Source organism: Rhineura floridana, chromosome 11 (assembly GCF_030035675.1).
Source record: "Rhineura floridana isolate rRhiFlo1 chromosome 11, rRhiFlo1.hap2, whole genome shotgun sequence".
In the NCBI taxonomy this organism is placed as follows: domain Eukaryota; kingdom Metazoa; phylum Chordata; class Lepidosauria; order Squamata; family Rhineuridae; genus Rhineura; species Rhineura floridana.
Window position 1 is genome coordinate 46,773,576 of NC_084490.1, and position 15,465 is coordinate 46,789,040.

General features: G+C 45.1%; 1 protein-coding gene across 5 annotated transcripts in view; it reads left to right on the forward strand.

Annotated features, from left to right (window-relative positions):
- MLLT6 (MLLT6, PHD finger containing) overlaps window positions 1-15,465 on the forward strand; it is a 203,973-nt gene that overhangs the window by 3,320 nt on the left and 185,188 nt on the right. Inside the window, exon 1 of one of the 5 annotated variants that reach the window (XM_061590464.1) lies at window positions 6,463-6,573. The exons of 1 other annotated variant lie outside the window; for it this stretch is intronic. In XM_061590464.1, the coding sequence (XP_061446448.1) occupies window positions 6,537-6,573 (37 nt within the window). In that variant the 5' untranslated portion in view covers window positions 6,463-6,536. Of the gene's footprint in view, window positions 1-6,462; window positions 6,574-15,465 lie in introns of those variants that run through there. 3 more of the 5 variants (XM_061590463.1, XM_061590460.1, XM_061590462.1) reach the window with 3 other exon arrangements.

The window sequence follows — 15,465 nt, forward strand, 5'->3', positions numbered from 1 at the left end:
AAAAGATATATAGGGTGCAATTCAGGAGGAAGTTGCCCAGTTCCAGTTGAAAAGAACAGGAGCTGCGAAAGAGCTCAGGACTCTGAGTCTGTTGATTTTATATAAAAATGTATGGATCACATTTTCTGGCTTTGTTGCCCCAGCACTCAAAGCGATGTGTAAAGAGATTAAGAAATAAAATAACCAGAGTTAAACCCAAGTTATTTTCCCTTCAAATCAGGAAAGATATGAGTTCCGATGTTACATAGAATTGTATATTTTCTTTTCTTTTACAACTGCCACACCCCCAAAACATATTTAAAATGAGTAATGAGGTACAAATGATATCTTCACACTTCTGATTCCAGCACTACATAAAAGCTGACTAATTATTGTCAAATTCTACTCGTCTCCATTCCATCCTCTATGTTCTGCCAAAAAGTTGACTTCTCCATTGATGTAATGGTGCATAACGTTTGCATCCATTTCGCTGTGTTAAGCATCTGACGTGATTCCCTGTATTTGGGCAGTAAAAATTTGGTTCCTTTACAAAGATTCACAAGCAAAGCCCATTACCTTGGTTTTATCATCATCATCAAGCTTTATTGCCTGGCCATGGGCCATTGCAACATACATAAACAAACATTCAAGACACACTTTAAAAACAGTAAATAAATATAATAAAAACATGCAACAATACAACTCAAGTTGGTTATCTTTAAACCCCTCTAGGAAGTACTCGGCAATTTTTCTGACTGCTTTGCCCATAACTTTTGTGCCGCAAGGGCAAAAAGGGCAACCCTATGGGTAACCGAGAAGTCCTTAGCTGCTAAGAGGAAGGCTATGGTGTCCTGCAAAGGCCTCCCTTGTGGCAATGACAGCCAACCGCTCAAAAATTTGGTCTGTGGATGGGAGTATAAAGGGCATTCTAACAGATAGTGGTGTAAATCCTCGACCACCCCAGAGCCACAAATGCAGAGTCACTGATTCCACGGGACCTGTTTATGTTGGTTTTAAAGCATCCAAGCCACAGTCTTGTGAAGAGAAATTTTGATTCTATACTTTTTATAAATATTCCATAAAATCTCTTTCTGGTGCATATTTTTAAAACATAGAGAATTTCCTGCCAGACATGTAAAAAGTACAGCATTGTCTATGAATGTTCCCAGCTTTGAAATATATGTGTCATATAAATCCTGTTAAATCTGTAAGGTGTCAAGTACCATTGATACACAGTTTTTGCATATGATTCCCATTTGCCTCTGTTAAGCCTACAGGTTGTCGGAGTTAACTGAGATCAAAGAATCATAGTTCAGTCTCAAATTAGTCTTCTTGGAGGTAGATCTTATTGATTTCAGTGAAATTTGCTTTCAAGTAAATATATTTATGGTCAGGATGTCATAATTGTTAGGACATTTAAGTAACTGTTTAGTCCAATGGGGGGTGGGGGGTGGAATGTGTGGACAGAAAGATAGATACAACTAATCTATCCAGCATACCTAATTGGTGCACCGGAATAGATTTCCAAGTGTGTATTTTCTGAACCAAGTGTGAAGAAGCCTGTTCAGCAAAGAACAACACACTGTATCCCAAACATATGTAGCACATGGGTAACCCCCACGGTTTGCCCCATACATGCCTCTGTGGGGAAATGGGTGTTCCAGCTGTTCTGTGTTCTGCAGAGGGTGTGATGTGACCCTCTGCTTCTCCATTACTTCTCTGGATAGGAAGCACAGGCCACAATCCAGTGCACAGCTAAGCCCATTCATTACCAGCTCTGTTTCTATTGAATTTAACCTGCTTTAGGGGGAAGGTTTGGAATGGAAAAGGGGGGGATCCTTTTGTTGTTGTTTATATCTCCCCCCTTCCCTTAACCCCCTCTCCTCTTTCAGAAATTTTTTATTCTTTCATTTAATTCCATCTTTCTTTGAAACATACTTGGAGGGAAATGTGTTGGGGTTTTTTTCTTTGTAGAGTAGGCACGTATTGCAAAGAGAGAGGGGCAGTGTTGTTATTTCAGAAGTTGATATTTGATTGTTTTACCTCAAAGCTAATATACGTGTAGGCACAATTCTATGGGAAGTTCTCCTCCACAAGCTCCATTTGCTAAAATCAGGGTTGCAACAGGAGAACTTCTTGCAGGATTGTACCCTTCTCTTTTTATTCCTGATGTGGTAAAACACACTGAGAGGAAAGATGACACATTTTTTTTGTTTTGTTTGTAGAATTGTATTGAGGTGCAAAAAACCCTAGATTTTGCAGAGATTCACCATATCTTATCAGTTTTGCTAAACCAACTTCTGTAGCAAAAGCATGCTTGAAAGGAGAGTGGCTGAGCTACCTTATCTCTCAAATCTTTCCCTTGCTATCTATTTCTGCACAGCATGATTATCTAACCACTCTTCCATATTTTTTATTCATATCAGTATCTTACTTCCACAGTTTTGACCCCTCTTCTGTGCTGTTATTACCCATATTGTTGCTTTTGTTTGTAATGGGATCCTCCCCACCTCCTGCTCCTGTACACATCATGCAGATTTAATATGAGGATTTAACATCCCCAGATTCCATTCTAATTCAGCAAGCTTTGCTGTTGCCCAAAATTAACAATGAACCAATCAAAATGTCCCAAACGTCAGGATAACATGGGCTATGTAATAATGCATATTACTATTTTAAATTCAACTACAATTTTATCTTTATTTTTTGCAAAAATATATAGCAATTTAGTCTCTCTTTTTTTTAAAAAAAAAAAACCTCACAAACCCAAAAACACAGCTGCCCTAGTCACCCCAAACTCTTATTAAAATGTGTCATTGTGTGGCTTCACCTTTCCTTGGGATTATTTTCTACGCAGCTCACTTATGGGTGCAATCCTGAGTGTGCTTATTTGGAGGAATTCCATTCCAGTTAAAGACACTAGGGCTATAGTCATGTACCCATTTTCCTGGGAGTAAGACTCACTGCACTCAATAGGGCTTACTTCCAAGTAGACCTGTAAAGGGTAGTGCTGTTAAATCCCAAGCAATTGGGGGCAAGGGTGGGTTAAGAACACCGTTTTACATTTTAAAGCCCAAATGGGGGTTATACCAAATTATCACAGTAGTCCTTGAGAGTTGACAACTTTATGAGTTGTGCAAGAAAGGCAGAAGCAGAAGAGAGTTTGGGGGGGGCATGCACTCTGATTTGCATGTATTTCTCATCAATTATGTCAGTGACCCAAAACCTCCTCCGACTGATGTTTCTATTGCTTTTTAAAAAAAACATAGAAATCAATGGGAGATGCCTTTATGTCATTAACAAAGCTGAAGAATTCAGATAGCTTTAATTGCCTAAGAAAATTACCGTGTTCCTCACCATCACCACCACTAAATAAAAATCCACCACTAATTCTCCCACAATAAAAAATTCTCTGTGTGTATACGTTTGCCTGTTTCACCCATTTTGGTTCAACTTGTTGCAGCAATTGAAGGTTTAGATGGGCAGTTTAAAATAAGACTCCCAACCTCCATTTTTTCCCTTTTGCAGCCTTTGCCAAACAGAGTCAGGTGGAGGGGCTTTCCTTTTTGTAGATGTGAAGAGAAGGATCCCTGGTAGTTTCTATTTCCACGGGAAGCTCAGCTTGCTTGAAGCCCAGTCTGCGGGTGTGTTAAACGAGGATGCTTTGGAGGGAAGCTGACTTTCTCACTGTGGGCAGACTCCACTAGGAAGGTCTCTTGCACAAGCCCTACTGAAATGTGTATGCTTGCGCAGCTCCCATTCATTTCAATGTGGCTGACACAGGAGATCTTCCTCTGGGACTGTGCCCATTATCTTCCACCAGACTGGTTTGCCTATACTTTAAGAAATAAAACCAGGATAAAAAGTTGCTCTGTAATTTGTATAACTGTGGCTTACTTAACTGTCTGCACTTTCAAATGCAAACAATGTGCATGTCTGCATCATTTGTGCTTCACATCCAAGCACAAGATTTTGTCCCACAACAAAGTCAGTTCAGGCGAAGCATGTGAGTCAGAATTTGCATCAACCTGTTTACTTGGTATGGGTTTAGTTCAGTCACTCTGGCACCACTAATTGGGAGTCTGCACCAACACACAATTCAGAATTGTCCCCTTTTCATGCATCGAGAGAAATGATTGTTTCCTGCAAAAGGTCAAAGTAGGCATGATGGAAGCAGATCTGTGTGTTCAAACCTGGATATGTCCCATACACATAGAAAGCAGGTGAATATTAATCAGCAAAAAAGGGGGGGTACACAGGCAGGGGATGCTTCCTGCAGCTTCCCTCCCTGTAGTTTGATGCTCAGATTCCCTTTTCCTGCACCTGGGCTTCAGTATTCAAAAGTGAGCCCAGCTAGGAGATAAATGGCTTGGAGCAATGCAAGCAGAAGGTAAACTAGGGTAGGGGAAAGGGTTCAGCTCCCCTCATCTGTATACACCCTTTTGCTCACGCCACTGCTTTCTTTGTATTCAGAACAGATCTGGACTTAAACACACAGATCTGTTATGTGTTTGTCCAGTTTGACCATATCAGTAAGTCAATTGGGGCCAACTTGGATTTCGCACATTGCTTTTTTGAGTGGGGGAGCGGGGGTTTCCATGTAAGTTGCTTCAAGTACACACTTAAAAACTTAAAAGTGTGAGAATATGAAACAGGTACGATCTGGGTCTACTCAGCAGGGAGCTATGATTACTGGTATCTACCCTGTTCAGTGTGCCCTTGTGCAAAGTCCACATTTTTCTCTGTACAGTGGCCCTTTGGTGCCACAGGAGATATTTTATACGAGTTCATTACTTCATTGTCATACTCTTCAGTGTTAATCCAGATCTACCCTAGGAGAGTGACATTCCCTTATAGACCTGTCACATTTGGCTGTTGCTCAAGGGAACCATTAAAAAAAATCCCAGGGCTGTTTAGGAATTTCTGGGGAATTCCTAGTGTTGTTTGCCACCCTTTCTTTATGTCTCTGGATGTTTTCCGCAAATGACCTTGAGGACAAATTTTATCCCTGTCCTTCTGTGGCAGTTGTGAACAGCTGAAGTGTCCACTTGCAAGAGGTGCGTTACTCACCTGGGGATGGAAGCAATTCTAAACAGGTGCATCAGGAGAGTCACTGCAAATGAAGTTAGTCATCTGCATTCATTTCATTAATAAAGAGACCCAGACAAAGCATCTGTATGTACATGGTTCAGCTGTACTGTGCTTCTTATGGAAACAGCTGACTCACATATGTTTGCAACAATGTAAAAAGAATTTATTGTATGGTTGTGTTTTAAGTTTGTACTCAGTGCATTCCACAGATTTATAAAGAATGACCAATTGTTCTTTTAAATATACCCATTTCCTGAAAAAAAGTATTTTAAAAAAAACTTGCATGCAAAAGTTTGGGATTAAGAACCCTGGAAGATTCCCAATAAAATTAAAAACAGCATAAGTGCTGTCTCCCCTTATGTTGTTCTTTAACCATGGCAGCTAGGCTCTTTATGGGAGGAAGGATGGGATATAACTTTCATAAATAAATAAATTGATCAGTCCAAATTGTAAATTATGTGTGATGTTCAGGCCTTGGTGTGACCGGGAGTGAGTTATACTGATAAGAAACTTGCAGACATTAGATGGGGTATTCACCCTGTTGATTCCAGTGACATTTATACACATGGTGCTACTTAGCATTTATATAATGCTTTCTGTGTCCCGCATTATATATTGGCAGCCCTTACAACCACCCTGTAACACATCAGTCAGTGTTAATATACCCATATTATAGATGGGGGATGCTGATGCAGTACTGACTTAAGATTTGAATCCAGGGATTGCATAGATCACAGCTCCCATTTCCTAGACACCATGCTATACTAGATCTTAAAAGAATAGTGGAAATCAAACAGGAAAAGCAAAATATTTGTATGAATGGAGATGGAGACGTGCTCATAGGATCATTCTAGTCCAACCCTTACTGCTCCTCACACAAGGATGCAATTTACTACATCCCTGGCAGGTGGCCATCCAACTTCTGCTTATTTACCTTCAGTAGAAAGCCCACCACCTCCTGCAGCAGACTGTTCCACTGTTAAACAGCTCTTGTCATTAGGAACTTGAATCTAAATCTGCTTTCCTGCAATTTCTACCCATTGGAACAACAGGGAAAAAAGTCTGATGTTTGAAGACCTCAGTTGTTTCCCCTTCACTTTCCTCTTCTCCAGGCTAAACATATCCACCTCTTTCAACCATTCCTCAGAGAGCATAGTTCCCCTCCCATCCTGGTTCTTCTTCTCTGGACATGGTCCAAAGTCCAGTTTGTCTATGTGCTTCTTAAAATGTGGCACTGAAAACTGAACACAGATATTCCAGATGTGGCCTGACTAGTGCAGAATAAAATCAAGCTAGCAATTCTTGTAACCGAGATACTGTGCTTCTGTTTATGTAGCCTAAGATCACATAAGCCTTTTAAGCAGCTGCATCAAACTGCTGACTCCTCAGCTGATGGGGCTTGCAATCAACTAAGACACCTAGACCCTTTTCACATATACTGTTCCAGTACACTTCAGATTTGGGAGATGTGCTTTGAATCTGCTTGCGGTGTGGACTTGTTGGGTATGTGTTTTAATTATGGATATTTACATTTTAATTTTTGTATAACTGGTTTTTATACTTTGCAAACTGCTTAGAAGCCTGTTTTAACGTTAAGTGGTATATAAATGAAATAATACTAATATGTTCAGACCTCCTAGCATCACTTCAGTGAGCTATAAAATGGGTATAATGGTGGCTTATTTTTGCAGAGTTCTTGTCAGGATGAACAAAATCAAGAAGATGAAGAATGATGCATGTTGAAATCAGGTCATTGCACAGATTTCTCTTGTGGCCTTTAGGAAAAATCATTGTAAGCCTCATTTCCTCCATCTGTAAACAAGAACAATAGCTGCCAACTTCACAGGACTGTTGTGATAGTGGAGGCAATCAATATACTGTTGCTCTAAAAGCTAATTGATGGGCCTGAAGCCTTCTAGCCTTGGAAGGTGGGGTCATGATGCACTAACATGGTGGGACTGTGCCGTATGCACACAAAAGCTGCCTTGGGCTTTTCTTCTGCAGCAGACTGCTCCCAATTTTCAGCCCAAGGCCCTGTCTGCACTCTACATTTAAAGCACTATTACACTACTTTCAACCGTCATGGTTTTCCCCCAAAGAATCCTTGGGTGCTGAGAATTGCTAGGAGACCCCTATTCCCCTCACAGAGCTACACTTCTTGGAGAGGTTTAACAATCAATCCCTCTTCCCAGGGAACTCTGGGAATTGTAGCTCTGTGAGGGAAATGAGGGTCTCCTAACAACTCTCAGCACCCTTAGCAAATGATACCTTCCAGAATTCTTTGGGGGAAACCATAATGGTTTAAAGTGGTATGATGCTGCTTTCAATGTATAGTGCAGACAGGGCCCCAGTGTCAGTGTGCTCCATGTGCATTGCGCACATCTCCCCAAATCCCTCCCTGCCTTTGAGCTTCTGGGTTCCATTCACTCAGATGATTAAGATAATAGGAAGCTGTCTTATACCAGGTCAGAATATTTATCCATGTAGCCTGGTACTGACTAATGTAGCAGTGGCTCTCTGGATTCTCAGGTAGAAAGAGGTATTTCCCATTACTTCGTACTTCATCCTTTTAACTGGAGAAACCAGGGATTGAGCCTGGGGCCTTCTGTATGCAAAGGATGCCTTCTGCCACAGGGGCTGTTAGGGTCTCCCCATGCTGGGGGAGAGTGAGTGTGTGTGTATAAAGAGGTCAAGCCTACATATGGGCCACAGTGTGTTTCAGTAAAAAAAATCTGGGTGACTGTTCCACCACTATAAAATGAGGGGATCCAGAGTTTCTTGTGAATCTGTTGCAGATAAAGCTGAAAATTGAAATACCTTGCCTGTCCATCAAGAATGGTTGTTTTAACATGTGATAACAGCAGAAACACTGACATTAATTAAGCAACTCAAAGAAAGAGAGAATGATTTCATTATGCTATAATAATAAGATGAAAAAGATGTTAGAGATGTAGGAGCGTAAATTCTGAGGAGTAACAAGTTGCCCAAAATACCTTCTAAGGCTGTAACAGAGGTCCCTAGGAGCCAGTACATGTATACTCAGAAGTAAGCTCCATTGGGTTCAATGAGACTTACTCCCAGGCAGTAGTGCCATGGCAAATTCAGAAGTGCAGGGTCCCTTCATGTTAGTCATAGCCACACTACTTCCTTTTTTTTTGCTGCTGATTTGAGAATGAGATCCCTGTTAATGCCTTCTCCCACAACAGATTTCCCTAAGACCCAAAAAGCATGAAAAGGTTAGCTACTGAAAAGAGTCTTCTCAGTGGCTGACTCACCTCTTTTCACTTTGATTGGCTCCAATCAGCAGTAAAGGATAAGGATAGGGTTGCCAGGTTCAGGGCCTGAGACTGATCCTGTATCTTTAGGAGAAGAGAAAGTCAGCCAAGTGCAGGTGTTCTTGCAACACCGTAATGGGAAAAACCACAAGGTGAAGTTCTCCCTGCACAACTTTTAAAGATACAGAAGACCTCTTGAAGGCTGGGCCTGGCAACCAAGAGGTCTTCTGTATCTTTAAAAGTTGTGCAGGGGGAAGGGAGAATTCCACCTTGTGGTTTTTCCCATTACAGTGTTGCAAGAACACCTGCACTTGGCTGACTTTCTCTTCTCCTAAAGATACAGGATCAGTCTCAGGCCCTGAACCTGGCAACCCTAACAAGGAAGCTTGTTAGCCACTGAGAAGAATCTTCAAACACACTGCCCATTCATGCTGATTGGCTCACAGGATGCTGGAAACGTAGGGACCCTGCTGTCAAAAAAGTAAAGGGTCTAAGATACCCCCACAAGACCCCAGATGACTACACACCTGCTCCCAGCTAAGTGTGTGTAGGATTGCAACCTTAGGCAGCAGTCCAACACCTACTTAGATTGGAGTACACACCATTGAACTTAATAAGACTTACTTTCCAGTAGACTTCTGTAGGCATGCACTGTAAGTTTCTTTCAGCCTGAATTTGATGTGATTGATTATAGGGGTGAACAAGTTATCAAATACACATAGTATTTACACTGTTTTAATATATATTGTTTAAAAGAAAATATTTACATACACATATATATGTAATTGTATTCATTGCAACCTGCCTCAAGCTTCAGAGGTAGGTGGACTGTAGATTTAAGATCAATAGAGGAATTCTGATTATTAATGCAGCTCTTTATTGTATTAGATGCTGTCACAATCTGTAAACGACTTTGTATGGTTTCAGGTTCTATACCACAGTAGCTATAACATCATTGCAATATTATGTTGTCATGATTGTCATAGACTGACCCTGACCCAAAGTGAGGCAGCCCCTTGTGGCAGCAAATTTGAAGTGGGAGTAAAGGTACCAGAGTGGGCAGTAGACAATCTATCTTTTGAGGTATAATGTACAGGGAAGGTCTCCTGGAAAAGTTCCACTGAAATGAAGGGGATAGAGCTTTTCCACAGTTCATATCAGTGGGGCTGTGCAACAGAACTTCCAGGTGAATTGTGTCCTGTATGAATTAGTGGAAGCCAGCTTTGACCCTCCCTGTAAGCATACATTTCCTAACACAAGATATCTCAAGAGCAAACTACCTATTGCATTCCAGCTGCACATGACAAAACCCAGACACCCCCTTCTCCCCTTGCAAAACATCACCCTTGCCATGCTTTCCTTGAAACTCCACTTCCCTAGCTCCTTTTTATCCTCTGCCATGTGGTAGACTTGCAAACATGGGTCTGGAACCCCAGGGGGGAGATAATTGTTTTTTGGGGGGGGAGTCTCAAGGGGAAAATGACTGGCAGAGGAAGAGTTAAGTAGGCCCATCCATTTCACCCCTTCTCACTCCCATGTAAATTGCTCCCTTTATTTGTGAGAAGGCACAGAGAGAGTTGTGTGGTGTAGTGGTTACAGTGTTTGGCTAGGACTTAGGCAGCCTAGGACTGAATTTCTGCTGGGCTGTGAAATTCACGGGGTGATCTTCGGTCAGTTGCTATTTCTCTGCATAACCTATCTCACAAGACTGCCGTAAGGATAAAGGTGTGGGTGACCAATGCATGGCCACACTAATTTTCGTTAAGAGGAAGGACAGGATAACAATGCAGAAGAAAACAAAAGAGTATAATTTGCCCCTTGAGGCCAAACTATGTGTTACACACAGGATTGTGTTTTTTTGGTAAATTTGTTTCCCCTTTTTCAAAATGAAAAGCTGACATAGCAGGCTGGCATCTTTAATGTAGCACCAGTGGGCAATATATATCTCTTCCCTTCTGAGGGGAAAAGTGCCTTGGGAAAGGGGCTAGATTTTGAGCAGAAAGTTTTTGGGAAAAGGACTGAGTGGCTCTTCCCCCATGCCTTTGCTCCATTCAAGACTCTAACTTCCTGCAGCTGTTTCTGATTTTTTTAAAAGTTACCTGCAACTGTATGTAACTTGTAGTTTGGTCCTTAGACCATTCATCTGTAAGAGCTTTTCCAACATTCTGGTTGGTTGTTCTGTTTTATTTTTAAGGATCACAGTTGAGAACACCAATCTGGTAGGCAGAATGTAATAGTTTAGGGCAGGGGTTCCCAAACTGTGGTCTGTGGACCACTCGTCATGTCTGTGAAGAATACTTACAGTTTGAATTCTATGGTAAGGAATGATGGGAGGTGTAGTACAACAACATCTAGGGACTGAAGTTGAAGAATTCTGAATTAGTATAAATCCAACTTAAGTTTGCAGATCCTCTGAAGAGCCAATGTGATGCAGCTCACATGCAGTACAAACCTGTCCAGAGATGCCATAAGGCAGGACTTTGAAGCAGATGTCTATGGCCCCACCTAGCAGAATAAGCATAAGTGCCTCCAAACCAGAGCTTGGAAAAGTTACTTTTTTGAACTACACCTCCCATCAGCCCCGCTGGCTGGGGCTGATGGGAGGTGTAGTTCAAAAAAGTAACTTTTCCAAGGTCTGCGTCCAAACACAATAGGGCCGGCTTACCTCATTTTGAAGTAGGTGAAGTAATACATATTACCATCTAAACTGGGGGGGACTTATGATAATTAAGTTCACAGAATCTAAAGTTACCACTGAACCTATCTATGGAGTTTGTGTGGCCTACCTTGGACAAGTCCTCAGTCTATCCTACCTTGCAGGGTTATTGTGGGACTTAGATGCTGGTTTTAGAAGTACACATGTAGAAAACAAATTGTCACTTTCAAAAATGGCCCTTTCCAGATTCACAATACATTCTGAGGTAATCTTACAGTTTCTATCTCGTCCGGCTCCTTGAAATCCACAGGCTTGACTTCCAAAAGCAGTTAAGGCTATTTTTGTTTCAATGGAACTGCAGGGAATCACTTGGATGCTGTTTGCTGTATTTCTAACCGCACCCTAGGTGGCCTTTTTACATTCTAATGTTTTTTTTTCCTGTAGAACAGTTTATTAAGACTTTTCAAATTAAAAAACCCATACATTGCCACAAAGCATTTGTTTATTTTTTATTTTATTTAACAAAATGTATATTCCACTTGAATGTAACGACCTCTAAGCGGTTTACAAAAAACATTAAAATTATAAATAAAACAGTTAAAATCAAGTAATTAAAACACATTTAAAATAAAACAGCTACTAACTAAAAAGATTAAAACATAATATCATGTATGCGTCTGGAAAGGCTTGCCTAAACAGAAAAGTTTTAAGCATTGAAAAGCAACTTACGCTTACACAGTACTAACATTTTCATGGATTTAAACTATTTTCAGGTTGCCATTGGGTTGGTTTTTTTAGTATGTTATTCTTTGTAAGCCGCTGTGTGGGCCTGTGCTTGGGTGGAAAGTCAGGACAGATGTTATATAACCTCCCCTATGTACACCAAGAAACATCCAGGTTGATCTTCTGAAGGAAAGGACAAGCACCCTGATACAGCAAATGAAATGCATGTGTAGAAAGAGGAGATCCTCATCTCCTGTATAATAATAATAATAATAAATTTTATTTGTTGGTCGCCTATCTGTCCAGGTTAGTGGACACTCTAGGCGACTTACAATAATAGAGAGCAGTACATAATACAAAATAAAATACAAGCAAACACAATCATAATCAATTTAAAACCAATTTCTATTTAAAACCTTATAAAATTAATCCTCCCCAATCCCATAGGCCCGCCTGAATAGCCAGGTTTTTAAGGCTTGGTGAAAACCCATCAGGGAGGGAGCATGTCAGAGATCAAAAGGAAGGGAATTCCAGAGGGTGGGGGCCACAATTGAAAATGCCCTCTCTCTGGTCCGCACCAGCCTAGCTGTTTTAACTGGTGGGACCGAGAGAAGGTCTTGTGAGGCTGATCTTGTCAGGCGGCATAATTGGTGATTCTGTAGGCGCTCCTTCAGATAGACTGGGCCGAAACCGTATAGGGTTTTAAAGGTCAGCACCAACACGTTGAATTGGGCCCGGTAAACAACTGGTAACCAGTGAAGATCTATTAACACTGGCGTGATATGATCACGGCGACGGCTGTGCTTAATCAAGCGTGCCGCCGCATTCTGTACCAGCTGTAACTTCCAGACCGTGTTCAAGGGTAACCCCACGTAGAGCGCATTACAGTAGTCTAAGCGAGAGGAGACCAGGGCATGTATCACCCGTGGGAACAGATGAACAGGAAGGTAGGGTCGCAGCCTACTGGATGAGAAAATCCAGTCATGTGGCAGAGAACAGGAGATGACCACATCTAGTAACACAGGAATAGGTGCATAAGCCCCATGAGTTTCCCTACAAACTTACCCATGTGGTGGACAACATGAAACTAGCCCTTATCTGCCACATAGCAAATTTGGACACTGCCCTTTGCTGCTCTTGGACTTCTCTGGCTTGGGCCTAAAGGTTGTGATACCTTACAGCAGGAAAGTTCAGACTAAAACCAGGAGTGGATTCTGCTGCCTCACTGACATGGAGCCACCAGCCACTCGCAGTCCTTCAGCACACAAATCCACTTCTACTTACTCCCCCTAAACTCTCTCTCTCTCCCCCCCTCCCCCTCCATTTCAGCAGTATAATTTGAGGAGGGGGGGAAGTAGTCTTGTTGCCATTGTTCAACAACTGGAAGTTGGTAATCCTTCCCATTCTACTTCAAATAACCCAGAGATCTACCAGTAGATCACAATTTACTTGCTGACCACATTATTTGCATGAAGAATGGGTATGCAAAAAGTTTTATTCTGGAATTATAAAGCATACCTTGTGACAAAGGTGTGTGTGTGTGTGTGTGTGTGTGTGTGTGTGTGGGCGAGAGAGAGAGAGAGTGGGCGAGAGAGAGAGAGAGTGGGCGAGAGAGAGAGAGAGTGGGCGAGAGAGAGAGAGAGTGGGCGAGAGAGAGAGAGAGTGGGCAAGAGAGAGAGAGAGAGGGCGAGGGCGAGCGAGCGAGAGAGAGGGCGAGGGCGAGCGAGCGAGAGAGAGGGCGAGGGCGAGCGAGAGAGAGAGAGGGCGAGGGCGAGCGAGCGAGAGAGAGGGCGAGGGAGAGAGAGAGGGCGAGGGCGAGAGAGAGGGCGAGAGAGAGGGCGAGGGCGAGAGAGAGGGCGAGAGAGAGGGCGAGAGCGAGAGAGAGGGCGAGAGAGAGAGAGAGAGAGAGAGAGAGAGAGCGTGAGAGAGAGAGAGACAGAGCGCGAGAGAGAGCGAGAGAGCGAGAGAGCGCGCGAGAGAGAGAGCGAGAGAGCGAGAGAGCGAGAGAACGCGCGCGCGAGAGAGCGAGAGCGCGTGAGAGAGAGCGTGCGCGAGAGAGAGCGAGAGAGCGTGCGCGAGAGAGCGAGAGAGCGTGCGCGAGAGAGCGAGAGAACGCGCGCGCGAGAGAGCGAGAGCGCGCGAGAGAGAGAGAGCGCGCGAGACAGAGAGAGAGAGCGCGCGCGAGACAGAGAGAGGGAGACAGAGCGCACGAGAGAGAGAGAGACAGAGCGCACGAGAGAGAGCGCGAGAGAGAGCGCGTGCGAGACAGCGCGCACGAGAGAGCGCGCGAGCGCGAGAGAGAGCGCAAGAGCACGCGCGCGAGAGAGCGAGAGAGCGCGCGAGAGAGAGAGCGCGCGCGTGAGAGAGAGAGCGCGTGAGAGAGAGAGCGCGAGAGAGCGAGAGCGCGAGAGAGAGCGTGCGCGAGAGAGAGAGAGAGCGCGCGAGAGAGAGAGAGAGCGCGCGAGAGAGAGTGAGAGAGAGAGCGCGCGAGAGAGAGTGAGAGAGAGAGCGCGCGAGAGAGAGTGAGAGAGAGAGCGCGCGAGAGAGTGAGAGAGAGAGAGAGTGAGAGAGAGCGCGCGAGAGAGAGAGCGCACGCGCGCGAGAGAGAGAGCGCTTGAGAGAGAGAGAAAGAGAGAGAGCGCGCGCGAGAGAGAGAGAGCGCTTGAGAGAGAGAGAGAGAAAGAGAGAGAGCGCGCGCGCGAGAGAGAGCGAGAGAGAGCGCGCGAGAGAGAGTGAGAGGGAGAGCGCGCGCGCGAGAGGGAGAGAGCGCGCGCGAGAGGGAGAGAGCGTGTGAGAGAGAGAGCGCTCTGCGTGTGCGAGAGAGAGAGAGAGAACGCGCGCGCGAGAGAGAGAGAGCGCGCGAGAGAGAGCGCGCGAGAGAGAGCGCGCGCGAGAGAGAGAGGGAGAGAGCGCACGCGAGAGAGAGGGAGAGAGCGCACGCAAGAGAGAGGGAGAGAGCATGAGAGAGAGAGGGAGAGCGCTCTGCGTGTGCGAGAGAGCGCGCACGCGCGCGAGAGAGAGAGTGAGAGAGAGAGAGCGAGAGCGAGAATGAGAGAGCGAGAGTGAGAGAATGAGAGAGCGAGAGTGAGAGAGAGAGTGCGCGAGAGAGAGTGCGCGCGCGAGAGAGAGAGTGCGTGCGCGAGAGAGAGCGAGAGAGCGCGCGCGAGAGAGAGAGAGAGCGCGTGCGAGAGAGAGAGCGCGCGCGCGCGCGAGAGAGAGCGCGCGCGCGAGAGAGAGAGCGCGCGCGCGAGAGAGAGAGCGCGCGCGCGCGCGAGAGAGAGAGCGCGCGCGAGAGAGAGAGAGAGCGCGCGCGCGAGAGAGAGAGAGCGCGCGCGCGCGAGAGAGAGAGCGCGCGCGAGAGAGAGAGCGCGAGAGAGCGAGAGCGCGAGAGAGGGAGCGCGCGCGAGAGGGAGCGCGCGCGAGAGGGAGAGCGCGCGCGAGAGGGAGAGCGCGCGCGAGAGGGAGAGCGCGCGCGAGAGGGAGAGCGCGCGCGAGAGGGAGAGCGCGCGCGAGAGGGAGAGCGCGCGCGAGAGGGAGAGCGCGCGCGAGAGGGAGAGCGCGCGCGAGAGGGAGAGCGCGCGCGAGAGGGAGAGAGCGTGAGAGAGAGAGAGAGAGAAAGAGAGAGAGCGCGCACGAGACAGAGCGCGAGAGAGAGAGAGCGCGCGCGCTGCGAGCGAGAGAGACAGCGCGCGCGCGAGCGAGAGAGACAGCGCGCGCGCGAGCGAGAGAGAGAGCGCGCGC